Source organism: Cynocephalus volans, chromosome 6 (genome assembly GCF_027409185.1).
Source record: "Cynocephalus volans isolate mCynVol1 chromosome 6, mCynVol1.pri, whole genome shotgun sequence".
Classification (NCBI taxonomy): domain Eukaryota; kingdom Metazoa; phylum Chordata; class Mammalia; order Dermoptera; family Cynocephalidae; genus Cynocephalus; species Cynocephalus volans.
The window spans coordinates 48,848,092-48,868,898 of NC_084465.1; the positions used below are offsets into that span (position 1 = coordinate 48,848,092).

At 41.9% G+C, this 20,807-nt stretch overlaps 1 protein-coding gene across 1 annotated transcript in view; it reads right to left on the reverse strand.

The window, feature by feature from the left end:
* CDHR3 (cadherin related family member 3) overlaps positions 1-8,619 on the reverse strand; it is a 62,202-nt gene extending 53,583 nt beyond the window's left edge. Inside the window, exon 1 of the mRNA XM_063101220.1 lies at positions 8,574-8,619. Coding sequence (XP_062957290.1) covers positions 8,574-8,619 — 46 coding nt within the window. The remainder of the gene's footprint in view (positions 1-8,573) is intronic.
* Positions 8,620-20,807: the final 12,188 nt, after the last annotated feature.

Below are 20,807 nucleotides of genomic sequence, written 5' to 3' on the forward strand. Positions count from 1 at the left end.
ACACAGTCAGGGAGGGCATGTGAATTGCGGTCGGCTGCATCACAGATGGGGAATTTTACAATTTCAGGAAAAGTGCGCTTTTTTCAGAAAAAAAAAAAAAAAAAGGAAAGCCTTGAGACCATTCTAAGGTCTCCATGACACTCTGCAAGACTGCCAGTACAGTGGAGAGCAACAGGCCATGTTCTTACCTGCTTCCATAATGATAGTTACCACAGTGGGCTGAATAGTATCCCCCAAAGATTCATGTCCAGAACCTCAGAATGTACCTTATTTGGAAACAGAGTCTTTACAGGTGTAATTAGTTAAGTCAAGAAGAGATCATCCTGGACTAGGGTAGGCCCTAAATCCAGTGACCAGTGTCCTTACAAGGAGAAGCCAGGACACAGAGACACACACAGAGGGAAGAAGACCATGAAATAATGGAGGCAGAGATTGAAGTGATGCAGCTACAGGCCAAGAAATGGAAAGCAAGTGCCAGAAGCTAGGAGGTAGGCACGGAACTGATTTTTTCTCAGAGCCTCCAGAAGGAATCAACCCCCTGCCGACACCTTAATTTCAGACTTCTGATCTCCTGAACTGAGTTCTGTTGTTTTAAGCCACCCAATTTGTGGTAAATTGTTACATAAGCCCTAGCAAACTAATGCAATGACCTTCTATCTAATGTTCCAAATAAGTGCATGATGTAAAATCCTTTATTTCATCTACTCCTTAAAGTAACCCTCTTGGATAGGTATTAATGTCATCATTTTACAGATGAGGAAACTGAGCTGGAAGGCACACAGCAAATAATAAATAGCAAAGCCAAGATTTACGCTGAGGTCCTACTTTCTGGCCACCTTCCTGATCTTGGCCACAATCAGCCACTGGGGACAAAAACCTGGAAAGGTTGGAGGCACAGAGGTGGGGAAGGATAGTAGAAAGATCTTTCCTACTGAAAGGTGTAAAATTTCTAGAAACAAGCCATTGAAAAATGTTCAGTTTTGTAAGAGGATGTTTTTATTTCAGTTAGGGTGCGGGTGCAAGAGAGTAAATGGAAATGTAGGAAAACTTAAAATATAAGCACATTCATGGACACAAGCTTTCATAAATTTAAATCATCTTATTTAGTTTAGAGACTAACATGCATAATGCAGAAGTTATTGTTGCCTGCCGAATTATCAAGTTTTAGAGACAAGGACTGTGCAAGGACTCAGAAATACCAAAACGCCATACAACCCAGCCATCCCACTGTTGGGAATATACCCAGAGGAATGGAAATCATCAAGTCGAAGGTATACCTGTTCCCCAATGTTTATCGCAGCACTCTTGCCCGGCTAGCTCAGTCGGTAGAGCATGAGACTCTTATCGCAGCACTCTTTACAATAGCCAAGAGTTGGAACCAGCCCAAATGCCCATCATCAGATGAGTGGATACGGAAAATGTGGTACATCTACACAATGGAATACTACTCAGCTATAAAAATGAATGAAATACTGCCATTTGCAACAACATGGATGGACCTTGAGAGAATTATATTAAGTGAAACAAGTCAGGCACAGAAAGAGAAATACCACATGTTCTCACTTATTGGTGGGAGCTAAAAATTAATATATAAATTCACACACACACACACACACACACACACACACACACACACACACACACACACACACCGGGGCGAGGGGGAAGAAGATATAACAACCACAATTATTTGAAGTTGATACGACAAGCAAACAGAAAGGACATTGTTGGGGGGGAGGGGGGAGGGAAAAGGGAGGGAGGTCTTGGTGATGGGGAGCAATAATCAGCTACAATGTATACCAACAAAATAAAATTAAAAAATAAATAAATAAATAAATAAATAAATAAATAATAAAATAAATAAATAAAAAAAATTAAAAAAAGAAATACCAAAACGGCTGAAGTTTAGGGTAATGTGAACATGAATAGGTTTTTTTAATCTATTAAAATTGACTTTAATATTATATCATTCTTGTGATACAAAACCAGGAGCAAAATAGTACGTTGCAGTACTTAGAGACAAAAAGTTTCCACAAAAATAGGTTTTCAAAATGAGCAAAATAGTCAACGGCTTTGGTGTGCTGAGTTTTTAAAGGCATAATTCCCTCACATTCTCTTTCTCCACAAATGAAAGTCACCAGGGCACTCCCCGTGCTGTTCATGAGAGTGTTTCCTCACTGTTCAGCGACACGGGGACAGCCACAGCAAAATGAAAGGTTGGCAGCTTGTCTCGTAGGCCCCCCGCCTTCTCACCCCCTCCCCAGTGATGGTGCTCCTCTAGTCAAGAAGCAAAGTTGTAATTTGCTATGTTTTTCTCAAGAACAGACTGGGTAAGGTAGTGCGCAGGCCAAATGAATAGATTAGAGTAAGTAACCATTTGCATTCACCAAGCTCCTCCTCTGCAGGCACTGTGCTAGCTGCCCTACTGCCTGACCTCATCCTTGCCCAACACAATCCTGCTATGTAGGTATTGCTGTCACCATTTCACACACCTGAGATTCCACACTCAGTAAGTGGCCATGGTGGGTCCTGGTTCTCTGCCTATAGATCTTGCAGATAACAGATGGCACATACCTACTACCCAAAGCTGGTTGCTCCATGCCTGTCACATGACCATGCACATGTAATGCATTGTGGTTATTCTATGACCTGGGAACACTGCAACAACATGGCTTGGGGTGGTGGTAAAAATTGGACATTAGACCCAGATATTAGATCTGGATGATGTTCTTTAAGAGGCTGTTTTTGGAACATGAAGAACTGTGCTGGAGTATGAGCTGCATGTGAGCTCAGGTATGGGAGGCTTGCTAAGCTCCACTAGGGTTTTGCACAGCCTCATTCTGAGTGGGCAGATCACTTACTGTGGCCACCAACCTCAGTGCGTCTCCTTTGGAGAACTGAGGAGCCCAGAGAAGCCGTGCGCCCCAAATATTGCCTGCCAACAGCTCATGGTTTGCTTTGCTGGGAGTGTATCCATTGATTTCGTTGCATTGATCATAACTTTGCTAAGACCTGGATCTTAGAGACTAAATGCATGAAGGATTCAGCATTCCAATCCAAGGCATCTGACTCCAAGGACAACTCCATGCTGCCTCCTGAATTTATAGAGCTCCTCACAGACATCTTGGCATGCTCATCTTCTGAGTGGCAATGAGGGAGATATTTTGGAAGGAGAAGGATATATCCAGTGCCCTTCAAGCAATTTCTACTGAGAACTGTCTGTTCCATGTATAGCTAAAGCCTGACACTGTCCTTTGCTAAGCACTTTCTGCTGATATTCTTGCTGGAGATGTTCTACTCTTCTCCTGGTGGCCTCTCTTACCAGAGCAAGGCCATGTGTGCTAGTGTTGTACAATTGAATCCTAAAACCTTTAAGACAGACACCCTGGGAACACTGTTAAGAAAGGTAGCCAAGCTGGGAATTCCAACTCTTGGTTCGATACCCAGTTCCTCCAGCTCCCTTGCTACTAAAAAGTAGTAATAGCAATAGCAATAATAATAATTAGACAGAGACCACACCCTAAAAATAGAGGAATTAGTAAGATACAGTATACACAAAATGTTTAACCCATTCATTATGCAGATAAGTTTAAGTTTCATGCTCACAGGCACCCGGCTGCTCTGTGACAGAAGGAAGGTCAGAGGCTGGAGGTGGCTCTGCATAAGACACTGTGCACTTTCCTTCCAAGGACAGTCTTCCAGGCTTTCTTTGGTGGTCTGAGTGCTGGAGAGTAAGAAGGTGGCTTTAATGGAATTTGACTTACACATGCATCTTAATTAAGAATCAAATTAGAAATGCTTGAAGCGTACACTTTGAAAGAGAAAAAGCACACAAAAGATTTATTATCAGTCGCTTAGCCCACTGAAATATCTCACTTATGGTTGAAATCCGGATGCATGATGTGCTCCTTGTTTCCCTTGAATCACTACCTTTCCAGAAATGAACCAAGGGGCATCGTCCTGGGAGCCCATGTTGGGATGATTAAGGCCTCCATAGACTTAGTAAGAGTGAGGAAGCTGGCCACCCTGGACCCCTGACACTGAAAGTGGGTCATGGATGTGGAGTGACATCACCTTCTTCTGCTTCCAGGGATGCAGCTGCTCTAACTTATAGCTCTGCATTCAATGCACAAGCAGGACTTGCTTGAGACCATCATTCAATAAATACCTCTTCATGTTCTCTAGTACCTGATCAAAACAGTGGTGAAAAATCAGAGTGCTGTGAAAAAAGCAAGGGATTTGGAATCAGAGTGCTTCTTCAAGCTTTAGCTTTGCCACTTCTTGACTGTGTGACCTTGGGCTGGTCCTTTAACTTCTCTGGGGATCCCTGTCAACTCTGTCAGGGCTGTGGTGCTATACTAACAGTGGCTATTAGACAGGGTTGTATTGCTAAAGAAGACTCACAGGACCCAAATGACATTGCTTACCAGTCCAGTTTTATTGCAGAAAAAAGATACAGTATAGCAACAACATTAAAGTAAGACTATGTATCACAGCTGAAGGCTGCCTCAGCAAGAGAGACAAAGAGGCCAGGTGCAGGTTCCAGTTGTCTTCTTTTCTCTAAGGGATGGCAGGATGCACTTTCTCGGATCAGGAACCACCGACGTATGCACAAATACCTTGGAATCATGGAGCTCAAAATGGAGTCTCTGCTGGATTTTTTTCTATTTTGCTGTAGGCACATTCTTCCTACATAACCAGCCTCAACAGCAGAGCCCCCCCAAGTCCCTCATCAAGACCAGGTGCAAATCATCAATCTCACTGTTACCAATAAGCAATGCCTGCAAGCTGGTACAAACCATACAGAAACTCCTAGGATCCATGGTTACAAAGCAACACTATTAATCAGTGTGCGTCATTCCTTGACCAGAGGTCAGTGCAGTGCAGGAACTTCAGCAGAACAGCTCAGGCTAGTACCAGGCCTACTAGAACTCACTCTCACAGCACAGGTACCATATAAGAAACTGCATATACAATATTTGATAAACTATAAAGCATTACAGAATGTGTTGTTTCAGTACATGCAACTTCTTCCTATTTCTTTAATTTCTGCAATGTGTTCCTTCCTGAATGGGATGCTTACCCTCCCTCTTTTGGGCGTGATGACCCATGCCAGGCTAATAGAAGGGAGTCCTTAATAGGACACAGGAGAAAAGAAGGTGACTCTACTAGTGATTCTGTACATGACACAAAGTCATAGTCATCAAGAGAAAGATGTGTTTGTCTTGGAGCATCACTCTGGGGCTGGCCTGAGAAGGGCTGGTTTCTTTTAAACCTCTTCCAACTTTGCAGAGGTGAAAAGCAGGTGGATTCCAGCGACTGAGTGCTTGGGCTGGGGGGAGAGGAAGACAACCAGGTTGCCATGGTTAGGGAAGAGAGAGGGGAAACCGAGAGGAGGGGCTGCCCTTTGCTCTTCTGAGGTTGATGCTGAACAGGAACACGACATGATAGAAAAAGTAAAAACCTTTCACCACATTTTTTGGGCCCCATATATAGCATTGATTGGCTGACAGAGAGACTTTCTGGAAATGCACTATATCTTCCTGTGTTTCCAAATGGTGAGAGCATAGAGTTCTTCAAGGAGCATAAGACAGAGTCTTGGGACTCTTTTTGATTTCCTGACACTGCCGAGCAGAGGACCAGGTCCAGATGACAGGCTTGGGGGACTTTCTAGAGAGACCATGACACCTTCTCCCCTGATGCTTATGAACAAAACTCAAATCAGTGGACTTGGTGCCTTTTCATGTTCATGTGGATCTTCCAGTTCCTAAGGAACCCTTCTTTTATTAAACATCCTGGCATTTTCATTTCCACGAGAGTAATTTAAAAGCTAGTTCCCTGGAGGCTTTTTCAAAATGTGGACAACTTCCAAATGTAGTGGATTTAAATATTCCAAGAATCCTTTCCTAGGTCCCTTACCTTCTAAGAAGGACACATGACCCTTTGGTACTGATAGAGCCAGAAGACTGTCTCAACTCTTTTCCACTGGTACAAGTGAGAATTTTGTCCAGTGTACGTACTTGTGGGGCCTTCCTTTATAAGCCATTGCTGGAACGGGACACTATTGCTTTACAAAGGGAAACTTTCACTTCCCTCATCTTAATAGGAGGTGGAAAGCACCAATGCTAATTTAAATGCCCGTATTAAGCAGGCAGAAGATCTAAAGCTGTGCATTGCGGGGTATCAGTAAATGTGAAGGGAAAAAATGCCAGACTCAAAAAGGGGTGATGATAAACAAAAACAAATATTCCTTGGATACTGTCTGTGTTTGTGGCACTCAGGACCCACAGAGCAATAAGAGACATGAAAGCTGTTATTGCGGGGCTGACCTTCCAGGTGAGAGGACAGGACAGACGCATAACAGATGAGTTACAGTGTGATAGCTCATGCTACCTCAGTTGAGTACTTATTCTGTGTTACTAGGCTCTTGGCATGTAGTCCGTGTGCAGGCAAGAGGAGCTCCAGGAGCAGCAGAGGGCTCACCAAGAGCTAGGGTAGCCTGGGAAGGCTCCAGGGGGCAGGCAGGGCTTGAGTTGGGCCTTGAAAGAAGCATAGGAGTTAGACCCAATGAAAGGAAAGAGGATAGTGTGAGTATATTACTTTATTTGAGAGTATGATGCCTGAAGGCAAGTGCTGGCCTCTCCCCACCACCCCACTCCCAGCCCCAAACCTCTGTAACCTGGTGTTCCGGCAGGTTAGTAATGCTCAGGTTCTCAGACACAGAAAAGAAAGTTGGAGGGAAACAGTCTGCATCACAACAGCTCTTCCAAAAACTAGGATTTAAGCTGTAGAAACAGAAGCATGGTGCAATGCATGGTCTTTTGGGAAGGGAGGGATCTGAATCCATTTTTTTATAAGAAATTGCAAATATTTCTTGCAAACCTTTGTGATCTGTTCCTCTCACACATCTGGTGATAAATATCCCAATGACAGTGTTCACTATGAGACATTGGGTTCTCCCTAACCTCACTCTTCTTCCAATGACAATAAATGTCACCTCTTAACTCAAATGATTATGGCCTTAAGAGCCTCTATGTCTGAGAAAATCTCAAATGTTTACTTCGAGTGAGTGTCTGAAGTGCTCAGAGCTTGCTTCACAGTTGCAGTTCCTCCTGCCCTCTGCTGAGTCTGGAAGCCCAGGATGAAAGAGGGCTCAGTGTTAGGAAACCCACTTACTTAGTTATCTTATTCACACATCAAAGGGGGAAATTAAATGGTCATTTCTGCAGATCTTGAAAAAGCATTTGATTTGATTTAAAAATCCATTTTGATATAGACATAAATACCCTAAAAATAATAAGAATAAAGCTATCTCAACACAAAAAACATGTCTATGTCACACCAAAAGTTGCATCACGCTTAATGGTGAACAAGATAAGAGTGTATACTCTTGTGATTTCACAAAGATCTGAAGGTACAGGCCCGGCAATTAGATAAAAAAAATAAATAAATAAGAGATATAAAAATAGAAGAAGCAGAGCATAAATGTTCATTATTTTCAAACCTGGAAATTGCATGCAAATCATGTGAAAAACCATAGCAAACAATAGGATAATTTATTAATAGACTCCTATACATTATCCAACTATCAATTAAAGATATATGGGAAGAAATTTACAAAATTGTGAAAGATTTCATTTACAAACATAAGAAAAAGTAAAAGTAAGTAAACGAAAAAAACTAGAAATAATCATAGTCAGGATGTGCAAGACCTGTATGAAGGAAACCTTACAATACTTATGAGGAAACCAAATGAGCACTCGGACAAGAATCTAGAATCCTGTTTCTGGGTTTGGAAGACTCAACATTGTCAATAACAATCACCCACATTTGCTTAGCATTTACTATGTACCAGATATTCCTGTAAGCAGTATTTTACTACAAACTCATCAAAGATGTAAATTATCCCTAAATTAATCTGCAAATTTAACATGATTGAATTCCATACATTATGCATAAACTACCTATTCAAAAATAAGATTTAATTTAAAAAGCTCAATTTCAATAATGCAAACCAACAACATTAAAAGGATCATCCAAGATTCTCAAAGCTCCTGAATGAGGACGAAGGATCATAAAAGCCCTAGGTTGAATCTTTGGCCTTTCTGCCAGAATGCATTTTCTGGCTCAAGATGAAGACAATAGAATAGCCCCTCAGTGCCTTGGTTTCCTCACTAAATGACTTGCTAAACTCGAATTGCCCTGCAAGGCTCAAGAGAGGGGCCGCAGGCTCCACAAAGACTGACTTGACATGCACACAAAGCTCTGCTATGAAAATTATTTTCCCAACCTCAGATCTAGGAAAGACTTAGGACTGGCCAGCTAACACCAGAGGGAAAGTGAAGTCTATATGGAGATTAGATTGTGGCTTTTTAAGCATCCTATTCTCCAGGGTACCCCTGCCTCTGCCCCCAGGGCTCCCTGGAGCTGCGTTGTCCCATTGATTATTGCAGATAAGCTGCAGTTGGACAAGGCCTCCCAGAGGCAATTTCCTCCTTGGGGACATTATCATACAGTAGTAACATGCAAACTGGGTAGGCCAAGCAAGGTTCCACAGCAAATGGAATTCCTACCTGACATGGCACCCAGGAGAACCAGGAGAAAGACTGCCTCCTGCATATCTGACGGTTCACCTCTGTGTGTACTTCCACACATTATCCAAGCCCTGAATCCACTTCACACCCAAAGTTTATTCCAGAAGCCACCCAGCTTCCCCTCCTGGTTCTGTTGTCATGTGAGAAATCAAACAGAAGCTTTGGTGGTAACTAAGGGAAACTCTAAACACTGCAGGACTGTTTGTTCCTTGATTACCTGCTTCTGTGACTACATGGTACCCAAGAGACCAATCCACATACTCTGGTTTCTCTTCAGATCGTATAAATCTTTCGCCTTTTACCAAGAGACCAATCCACGAGCCTTGGTCAGCTCAAAGTCCATCTTAGACGTTTTCTCTACCCTGTGTCTCAATAGAGAGCTCCAAAAGACAAGTCAAAAGAGCAAAGAGCCAGGACACTGAGACGACTGTAAAAGCAGACATACATGTAGTGTGCCCATGATGGTCTCAATCGCCCTGTAACCAGGCATGTTGTCATTCCCAGTAGCAAGGGTGGGTGGTAGGAATTGTTCTGCTGTCCTGAATTGATCAGTAGGACTCAGACTTGGGAACTAACTGATGCTTGTTGTAAAGAGAGGAGCCAAGAGCTGGGACCAGACCCCTCCTCCAGGGAGACTCGATCCTTCATCACAGCCCATCCAGCCTTCAGAGCAGGCTGTGCAGGAAGATGATTGGAGTTGTGAGGCTTCTGTCCACTGGGGAGTGATTCAGCCTGCCCCTCAGGTGCAGGTGTTGCCTTTACGATGCTTTTATGCCTCGTGCAGTCCTGTGCTAGTGCACAAGGCATGGTGGGGGAACGACCACAGCCTGGGTTCCAGCCTCCACTCAGAGAAGGGGCCATGGCAGGGCAGAGGGAGGATGGCAGTGGAGCAGCCTGTCCCCTCTTCGTGGTGCAGGAAACATAATAGAGGACACAATGGGAGAAGCTAGACTTGGATCAACTCTCCCATTCCTCACAAATGAAAACTGCCTGCGGTGGGAGGGGAACCCAGTGACCCGAGGCTGGTGTCAGGAATGGAGGGGGAGGCCATGGAGCCAAAACCTCCCCATCAGGGAGACCCCACAGGCACTCTGAAGAACCACACATGTGCCCCACAAGCAAACCAGCCTGTGGCATTCACCTGCTCCGCGGAGGTCACCAGTTGCCAGTCAGCATGAGCCAGAGGAGCCAGGAGGAGCAATAGAGAGAGACAGCCACAAGGGCAGCTCACCCCTTTCTGTCCCCTCCCTTCCTCTTCCAACCCCTAGGCAAAGAGGAGGAGGCAGCTGGAGCCGGACCCACCCCAGTGCTCCCAGCTCTCTAGCTTTTAGCTGTCCTAGACTGTGAAAAACTGAAGGTGAGCAGAAGGCAAGATGTTAAGGGAAGAAAGGGAAATTTAACAGTGAATGGAGGAGAAGCAGAGCCATTCCAGTTTATATGTCACTGAATTGAGTTGCAAAATAAACAGGTTATAGCCCCTTACAAGGAAACTAAGGCTCATGGAGAGTGACTAGTCTCAGGTCAAGCCACCAGCCTGTGTCCTTTGCTTCCTAAATCTAGGGCAGCAAGGCCATCCCCCTTATCTCTCACTATATCCAAACAACAGTCAAGCCCCTCCAGGCTCCGAGGTGCCACCTGCCGTCTCCTTTCCTGGCTTAAGTCCTTGCCTCTGACCCAGATGGTCTGTGTAGCCTCCAATGCATACTACAGAGAACTGTCAGCTTAATTTCCCACAAGTACAATTTTGGTCATTCGCTTTCCTGCTTAAAATAGCAAACAACCTTTCCCTTAGGAAGAGCTATAGGTTTCTGTCTGAAGTAGCTAGATGGCAAAAAACAAACAAACAAACAAAAAACCATAGGTGTCATCTTAGGCAAATTACCTAACCTTTCAGAATCCTAGGTCCACTCACTTGTATAAACCAAGGAAAGTGACACCTGCCATGCAGTATTATAGCAAGCAGTATGTGAGATAAGGAACTGAAGGAAACTGGCCCACAGTATGTGCTCTAACAATACAGTACTATCTTTTTCTTAATAGGACATCCATAGTACTGTGGCAAGGCTGGAACACAGTAGATACTCGATATACATTGGTTGAATAAAATAAGCAATAAACAATAGTTGCCAAGTTACCAATTCTCATCTCACAGTTTTTTCTGTCATATTAGTTACTGTAAAAAATCCATTTCATTATGCACAATTAAAGCTGAAGTGATGGTTCAGATTAAGTTATGGAAAACGTCAGAATAATTAAGCCTTTGAATTAAAGAAACTCACATCTGTTTAATTTTCAGCCTGACTGCACCATGTTTTTCACGTTGCCCTGTTTTCACCAGATAGCGCGAGTCTCCCCTCTCATCCCCCCATACCAGGGCGTATAAGGGTCATTTCTGGAATTTGTTGTGGGTGTTTTCACCTGTAATTTCAGCTTCTGTCTCCAGCCCCGAGGTTGTTTCTGCCATCACGATGAGCTGTTGCCCTTTGTGAGTTCCCATCTCCTTTTGAAAGCACGAGGTCCTGCTGGGCCAGACTCACAGAGGCAAACGGGACCCTGAGCCCCTTGCTCTCCTGTCCCCTGACTTCCAGACTGCTGGGCCGTCCTGGTTCTGAGTCTTTCAGGCAGGCACCCAGCTTCATGTGAAAGACCTGGGGAGTCTTCTACATCATGTCTAGCCCAGCAGTGATTCAGGCCCTTAAAGGACTTCAAGGGACATTCCCAGAAACCAGCTACTGCAAGTGTGTAATTCGCTAGCAAAGGAGTTGGGTTCCAAACATGTGCTGCCTTGGAAGTTGGAACACACTTCCTATGGATGGATTGTTAGTAGCCTACATCCATCAGCTGAAATGTCCTTGAAGCCTTATAGACTCGAGACGAGGAGCAGAAGCCCTGCCGTGAACGGGCAGTAGTTCGGCTCCTACAGCAGTTCCACGGTGTTGGTAGACTGGCCTTGTATCTGTGAGCCAGTCTGTCCGTGGTCCCCACGCGTCCAGCACTGGTACTCTGGGCTCCAGGATTGCAGACCCTAGAACAGGATCCCCAGGCTCCGCAGTTCAGCCCCCCACCCCTACCCCCAGACCCCCCTCAGGGGGAGCGCACTCCAGGCAGGGCATAGAGCTTCTTGCAGGAATGGCAATGCGCCCCTCTCCCGGGTCATCTCGGGGGGCCACCGTCCAGCATGAGCACTGCTCAGCACTGCACTCCACAGTTCTCTTATGCGTCTGTCTCCAGCACGTCTCGGAGGCTTTCCAAGCCAGGGAAGCTCCTGTACTTCTCTGCACGCCAATTACTTCACATATAACTCTGCACCCATGCATGGCTAGTGCTCAAAAAGTGTAGAATCACTGAATTTATTTAATACTCTCTTGCCTGTGCCAGTCTCTCCTGCCACCCCCACCCCTAACACCCACCTGGTGAGAGCCCCTCAGATCTTGCAGGGAAGAAATAAAGGAGTCCCAGGTCCTCCTTCCTGACCTCAGGAGCAGCATTCCCCAACTGGCCCTGAGGACCGCGGGAAGGGACCCTCTGAAGCCAAGGCCCCTAGGACCCACTGGCAGGACCCGTGCCCTGACTTCAAAGGTAGAAGAGTGCATGAAAATGACTTCTACCTTCAAAGGTAGAAGGTGCTGGTCAGTGTGGGCCTGGGCTGCCTAGCCCCTGGGTTCACGTCTCCAGAAAACCCCAGATCATTCTTATTTTTTTTATAGCAGCTTGATTGAGATATAATTTACATACCATAAAGTGCATCCATTTAAAGTGCACAATTCAGTGGTTTTTGGTATATTCACAGAGTTGTACAGCCATCACCACCATCAATTTTAGAATATTGTCATCATCCCCAAAAGACACCCTTTACCCCTTAGCAGTCACTCTCAGTTTTCCTCCAGCTCCCTCTCCCAAGCCCCGGAAACCACTAATCTACTTTTTGTCTCTATAAATTTCCTTGTTGCGGACATCTCATATGAATGAAATTACATAATATGTGGCCTTTTGTGTCTGGCTTCTTTCACCTAGCATAATTTGTTCAAGGTTCATCCATGTTGTGGCATGTGTGTCTCTTCCTTTTTATTGCTGAAGAATATTATTCCGTTCTGTGGATAAACCATATTTAATTCGTTTATGCATTAGTTGATGCACATTTGGGTTATTTCTGCTTTTTGGATCCTATGAGTCATGCTTCTATGAGCATTGATGTGCAAGTTTTTGCATCGACATGTTTTCATTTCTTGTGGGTAAATACCTAGCAGTGTAATTGCCAGGTGATATGGTTACTCTACCAGATCATTCTTGTGGACAAATATGTAACTTTGCTTTGAAGCCAGGTCCTTCTCCAATGTCTTTAGCTGGTTTTCCTGGAATCCCTGCCCCAAACTGTGGGCCTCCTCCTACTAAACCTCTCTGCCACCTTATTCAGACACCTGTATGCCAGCCAATCCCTTCTTCCTCCTTCTCTCTCTAGGTGGCGTTCATTTATTCATTCCACAAATATCGATACCTACTGGGTGCCAAGCCCTGTTGTGCATGCTAAGGTTACATCAGAGAACAAAACAGACAAAAATCCCTGGCCACAAGCACGGACACTCTAGAGGCATCACTCCTTCCATCCATCCAGTCAGCCAGCCACGGCTCCTGTTGAAGCCTACTAAGAGCCAGCGCCATGCTGGGCACCAGGACCGTAAGGTCTGCTATGACACAGTCCTCACATCAAGGAGCTCAAACACAGTCCAGAAACAAACCTGTAAGTCCACAATTACAATCAAGTGGGCCAAATACTGTGCTTGAGGCATGCACAGGGCTGTGGAGATGTGGTAGAGTGCGGGGGACAGAATCAGATGCAGACTGGGCGTGGGGCTATTGGAGAAGGTTTCCAAGGGCACGAGTGAGCTGGAGAAGAGAGGGGTAAATGTCGTTCTAGCCGAAAGGGATAAACGGAGTAAAGGGATAAAATAGCATGACCCACCCCGTGGTATCCTGCCAGCTGACTTATCCCTGGGGGAACTCAATTTGTAAGAAAAAAAATTGTATTTGAATAGGTATAAAGGAGTTAAGGATGACCCACCCCTAATTATGTCAATTTGATATATTGATTATTTCAAGCTAAAAGCACTTGAGAAACTGTAGTTGCAAAAAGGGCTATCTGGCCTGTCTTTTCTTACACATAGCGAGCTGTAAAAATTCCTTTGAGGTGGATGCCTCCCCCGTACCAGGATGAGAAAACTGTCCTTATCACCAGAGACTGGGAATTGTTGCAGAGACACACATGTACAAATAAACTTACTGAGGAAACCCTTATTTTCCATGAGCTTTACATTCCCCGTCTATCTCCTAGTGACTTCTCTAGAATTTGCTGCCCCTAGCCCAGATCCCTTTGTCCTGTCATTTCTTCACAAATTTATCATTCTTTGTCTAAAGAATACAAAAGATTTCTGCTTTGGCCACTTCTTTGGGTCTTCATGACTTTGGGAGGGTTTCCACGTACATGTAAAAATTAATAAAACTTGTGTGCTTTTCTCCTATTTGATTCCTAGACCCAGCTGAAGATTCCACTTAAGAACTAAAATGGGTAGAGGGATCTTTAAACTCCCCTGCAGATGATACATGCACATAGTACAAAATCCCAAGTGTTGAAGACTGAACAATGAAAAATAAGTTTTTGTGTCTACCCCTTTCCCCCAGAAGTTGCTTCCCTCTTCAGAGGAAACCATTACTGCCAGAGTCTTGTGATCCTTCTAGAAACAGTCTGTGCATATGCAAAAATACACTCACCTGATGGTCTCTGCTTTAAGACTAATGTAAGCACATTATGTACTGTGTACTTTACCTGGGGTTTTTGGTCCTAATATTTCTTGGAAATTCTAAGATAGTGCATATAGAGCAGCCTCACTCTTTTTAATGTTTATATAATAGCCCATTGTATGGATGTGCCACATATTATTTATCCAGTCCCCTATTGACGTTTGCTTTGTTTCCAATCATTATTCCAAAAAAATGCTGCAAAAAATATCTTTGAACATATGTAATATCATACCTGTGAAGTATGTTTGTAGATTAAGTTTCTAAAAATAGAATTATTGAATAAAAGGAAATGTGTATTTGATAGACATTGCCAAAACATTCCTCAAAAAGGTTGTTCCAATTTATACTCCTACTAATGACATATGACAGTGTGGGAGAATCTCCCAAACTTTCACCAATATGGTCCTACAGAACATTTTACTTTTTGCCAATTTGTTTGGTAAAAAAACAGCATCTCATTTCAATTTACATTTCCCATCTCGTGAATGAAATTGAGTGTTGTTTTTCAATATTTAAGAACCATTAGCATTTCCTTTTCTGTAATTTGTCTGTTCATTTCTACCACTTTTCTACTGGGTTGTTGGTTATTCCTACTGGTTTGTAGGAAGTCTTGATATATTAAGGAAATTAGCACTCTGTAATATGCATTGCAAATATTTTTCCCAGTTTACTGTTTGATTTTTGACTTTGTTTCTAGGGAATTTTGCCATGTAAAAATTTTTAATTGTTATATAGTCGAATTTATCATCTTGTGTCCTATGGCTCTGGGTTTGGTTTTGTGTGTTCTTTAGAAAGGCCTTCTCTCTGAGTTAATAAAAGATATTTTCATGTTTTCTTCTAGTACTTCTATGATTTTATTTTTAAATGTAGGCCTCTGATTTCTTTTTTTTTTTTTTTTTTTTAATTTATCAATTTTTTATTTTATACACTGGCTTCTTTTTATGACATTTAGATTTATTTATTTATTTATTTATTTATTTTATTTTATTTGTTTGTTTTTTTTTGGACTGCATACATTCTTTTTTTTTTTTTAATTTTATTTTCTCGATATACATTGTAGCTGATTATTGCTCCCCATCACCAAGACCTCCCTCCCTTCTCCCTCCCCCCTCCCCCCCAACAATGTCCTTTCTGTTTGCTTGTCGTATCAACTTCAAATAATTGTGGTTGTTATATCTTCTTCTCCCCCCCCCGGTTTTTTTTTTCTTTCTGTGTGTGTGTGTGTGTGTGTGTGTGTGTGTGTGTGTGTGTGTGTGTGTGAATTTATATATTAATTTTTAGCTCCCACCAATAAGTGAGAACATGTGGTATTTCTCTTTCTGTGCCTGACTTGTTTCACTTAATATAATTCTCTCAAGGTCCATCCATGTTGTTGCAAATGGCAGTATTTCATTCGTTTTTATAGCTGAGTAGTATTCCATTGTGTAGATGTACCACATTTTCCGTATCCACTCATCTGATGATGGGCATTTGGGCTGGTTCCAACTCTTGGCGATTGTAAAGAGTGCTGCGATAAACATTGGGGAACAGGTATACCTTCGACTTGATGATTTCCATTCCTCTGGGTATATTCCCAACAGTGGGATAGCTGGGTCGTATGGTAGATCTATCTGCAATTGTTTGAGGAACCTCCATACCATTTTCCATAGAGGCTGCACCATTTTGCAGTCCCACCAACAATGTATGAGAGTTCCTTTTTCTCCGCAGCCTCGCCAGCATTTATCGTTCAGAGTCTTTTGGATTTTAGCCATCCTAACTGGGGTTAGATGGTATCTCAATGTGGTTTTGATTTGCATTTCCCGGATGCTGAGTGATGTTGAGCATTTTTTCATATGTCTGTTGGCCATTTGTATATCTTCCTTTGAGAAATGCCTACTTAGCTCTTTTGCCCATTTTTTAATTGGGTTGCTTGTTTTCTTCTTGTAAAGTTGTTTGAGTTCCTTATATATTCTGGATATTAATCCTTTGTCAGATGTATATATATATTTTTTTTTTTTTTTTTTTTTATTATTATTTTTTTTAATTTTATTTTGTCGATATACATTGTAGCTGATTAATGCTCCCCATCACCAAAACCTCCCTCCCTTCTCCCTCCCCCCTCCCCCCCAACAATGTCCTTTCTGTTTGTTTGTTGTATCAACTTCAAATAATTGTGGTTGTTATATCTTCTTCCTCCCCGCCCCCCGGTTTGTGTGTGTATGTGTGTATGTGTGTGTGTGAATTTATATATTAATTTTTAGCTCCCTCCAATAAGTGAGAACATGTGGTATTTCTCTTTCTGTGCCTGACTTGTTTCACTTAATATAATTCTCTCAAGGTCCATCCATGTTGTTGCAAATGGCAGTATTTCATTCGTTTTTATAGCTGAGTAGTATTCCATTGTGTAGATGTACCACATTTTCCGTATCCACTCATCTGATGATGGGCATTTGGGCTGGTTCCAACTCTTGGCTATTGTAAAGAGTGCTGCGATGAACATTGGGGAACAGGTATACCTTCGACTTGATGATTTCCATTCCTCTGGGTATATTCCCAACAGTGGGATGGCTGGGTCGTATGGTAGATCTATTTGCAATTGTTTAAGGAACCTCCATACCATTTTCCATAGAGGCTGCACCATTTTGCAGTCCCACCAACAATGTATGAGAGTTCCTTTTTCTCCGCAGCCTCGCCAGCATTTATCGTTCATAGTCTTTTGGATTTTAGCCATCCTAACTGGGGTTAGATGGTATCTCAATGTGGTTTTGATTTGCATTTCCCGGATGCTGAGTGATGTTGAGCATTTTTTCATATGTCTGTTGGCCATTTGTATATCTTCCTTTGAGAAATGCCTACTTAGCTCTTTTGCCCATTTTTTAATTGGGTTGCTTGTTTTCTTCTTGTAAAGTTGTTTGAGTTCCTTATATATTCTGGATATTAATCCTTTGTCAGATGTATATTTTGCAAATATTTTCTCCCACTCTGTTGGTGGTCTTTTAACTCTTTTAATTGTTTCTTTTGCTGTGCAGAAGCTTTTTAGTTTGATATAATCCCATTTGTTTATTTTTCCTTTGGTTGCCCGTGCTTTTGGGGTCGTATTCATGAAGTCTGTGCCCAGTCCTATTTCCTGAAGTGTTTCTCCTATGTTTTCTTTAAGAAGTTCTATTGTTTCAGGGTGTATATTTAAATCCTTAATCCATTTTGAGTTGATTTTAGTATACGGTGAGAGGTATGGATCTAGTTTCATTCTCCTGCATATGGATATCCAGTTCTCCCAGCACCATTTGCTGAAGAGGCAGTCCCTTCCCCAGTGAATAGGCTTGGTGCCTTTGTCAAAGATCAGATGGCAGTAAGTGTGTGGGTTGATTTCTGGATTCTCTATTCTATTCCATTGGTCAGTGTGTCTGTTTTTATGCCAGTACCATACTGTTTTGGTTATTATAGCTTTGTAGTATAGCTTAAAGTCAGGTAGTGTTATGCCTCCAGCATTATTTTTTTTGCTCAGCATTGCTTTGGCTATGCGTGGTCTTTTATTGTTCCATATAAATGTCTGGATAGTTTTTTCCATTTCTGAGAAAAATGTCTTTGGAATTTTGATGGAGATTGCATTGAATTTGTATATCACTTTGGGTAGTATGGACATTTTCACTATGTTGATTCTTCCAATCCAAGAGCATGGAATATCTTTCCATCTTCTTGTATCCTCTCTAATTTCTCTCAGCAGTGGTTTGTAGTTCTCATTATAGAGATTTTTCACCTCCTTGGTTAACTCAATTCCTAAGTATTTTATTTTTTTGGTGGCTATTGTAAATGGGCAGGCTTTCTTGATTTCTCCTTCTGCATGTTCACTATTGGAGAAAAGAAATGCTACTGATTTTTGTGTGTTGATTTTGTATCCTGCTACTGTGCTGAAATCATTTATCAATTCCAACAGTTTTTTTGTAGAGGTTTTAGGCTGTTCGATATATAGGATCATGTCATCTGCAAACAGGGACAGTTTGACTTCATCTTTTCCGATCTGGATGCCCTTTATTTCCTTCTCTTCTCTGATTGCTCTGGCTAGTACTTCCAACACTATGTTGAATAGGAGTGGTGAGAGTGGGCATCCTTGTCTAGTTCCTGTTCTTAAAGGAAAAGCTTTCAGCTTTTCCCCATTCAGGATGATATTGGCAGTGGGTTTGGCATATATGGATTTAATTATGTTGAGATACTTTCCCTCTATACCTAACTTATAGAGGGTCTTTGTCATGAATGAGTGCTGAACTTTATCAAATGCTTTTTCAGCATCTATAGAGATGATCATATGGTCCTTGTGTTTGAGTTTATTAATATGGTGTATCACATTTATTGATTTGCGTATGTTGAACCAACCTTGCATCCCTGGGATGAATCCCACTTGATCGTGATGAATAATTTTTCGTATGTGTTGCTGTATTCTGTTTGCTAGTATTTTAGTGAGGATTTTTGCATCTATATTCATCAAGGATATCGGCCTGTAGTTTTCTTTTTTGGTTATATCTTTACCTGGTTTTGGTATCAGGATGATGTTTGCTTCATAGAATGAGTTTGGGAGATTTGCGTCCATTTCAATCTTTTGGAATAGTTTGTAAAGAATCGGTGTCAATTCCTCTTTGAATGTTTGGTAAAATTCTGCTGTGAATCCATCTGGTCCTGGGCTTTTCTTTGTTGGGAGCCTTCTGATAACAGCTTCAATCTCCTTTACTGTTATTGGTCTGTTCAAATTTTCTACGTCTTCACGGTTCAGTTTTGGGAGCTTGTGTGTGTCCAGAAATTTATCCATTTCCTCCAGATTTTCAAATTTGTTGGCGTATAGTTGTTTATAGTAGTCTCGAATGATTCCTTGTATTTCAGATGAATCAGTTGTAATATCGCCTTTTTCATTTCTAATTTTTGTTATTTGAGTCTTCTCTCTTCTCTTTTTTGTTAGCCATGCTAATGGTTTGTCTATTTTATTTATCTTTTCAAAAAACCAACTTTTTGATTCATTGATCTTTTGAATTGTTTTTTGGTTTTCAATTTCATTCAGTTCTGCTCTGATCTTAATGATTTCTTTCCATCTGCTAACTTTAGGTTTGGATTGTTCTTGTTTTTCTAGTTCTTTAAGGTGAAGTGTTAGGTTGTTCACTTGCCATCTTTCTATTCTTCTGAAGTGAGCATTTAATGCAATAAATTTTCCCCTCAATACTGCTTTTGCAGTATCCCACAGGTTTTGGTATGATGTCATTGTTTTCATTAGATTCAATAAATTTTTTGATTTCCTGCTTGATTTCTTCTTGGACCCATATGTCATTAAGTAGAATGCTGTTTAATTTCCATGTGTTTGTATAGTTTCCAGAGTTTCGTTTGTTATTAATTTCTAGTTTTAATCCATTGTGGTCTGAGAAGATACATGGGATAATTCCAATTTTTTTGAATTTATTGAGACTTGATTTGTGACCTAATATGTGATCTATCCTGGAGAATGATCCATGTGCTGATGAGAAGAATGAATATTCTGAGGTTGTTGGGTGGAATGTTCTGTAGATATCTGCCAATTCCAATTGGTCTAGAGTCTTGTTTAGATCTTGTGTTTCTCTACTGATTCTTTGCCTAGATGATCTGTCTAATATTGACAGTGGGGTGTTCAGGTCCCCTGCTATTATGGTATTAGTGTCTATTTCCTTCTTTAGGTCTAGTAGAGTTTGTTTTATAAATCTGGCTGCTCCAACATTGGGTGCATACATATTTATGATTGTTATGTCTTCTTGATGCATCAGTCCTTTTATCATTAAGTAGTGTCCCTCATTGTCTCTTTTTATGGTTTTTAGTTTAAAGTCTATTTTGTCAGATATAAGAATAGCTACTCCAGCTCGTTTTTCTTTTCTGTTTGCATGGTAAATCTTTTTCCATCCTTTCACTCTTAGTCTGTGTGAATCTTTATGGGTGAGGTGGGTCTCTTGTAGGCAGCATATAGTTGGGTCCTGCTTTTTGATCCAGTCAGCCAGTCTGTGTCTTTTAATTGGGGAATTTAAGCCTTTAACATTAAGAGTTGTTATTGAAAGGTGTTGATTTATTCCTAGCATTTTATTGGTTGTTTGGTTGTCTTAGGTGTCTTTTGTTCCTTGCTTTCTGATTTACTGTTTGGTTTCTTTGTTTGTTGGTTCCTTAGGTTGTAGATAGTGTTTTTGTTAGCTTGTTTTCTCTTCATGAATGCCATTTTTATTATACTAGTGGGTTTAGATTTTTCTTGGGTTTTTATGGCAGTGGTAGTTATTTTTCAGGAACCAAACCCAGTACTCCCTTGAGGATTTCTTGTAAGGGTGGTCGTGTGGTAGTGAGCTCCCGCAGTTTTTGTTTGTCTGAGAAATATACCATTTGCCCCTCATTTCGGAAGGATAGCCTTGCAGGGTAGAGTATTCTTGGCTGGCAATCTTTGTC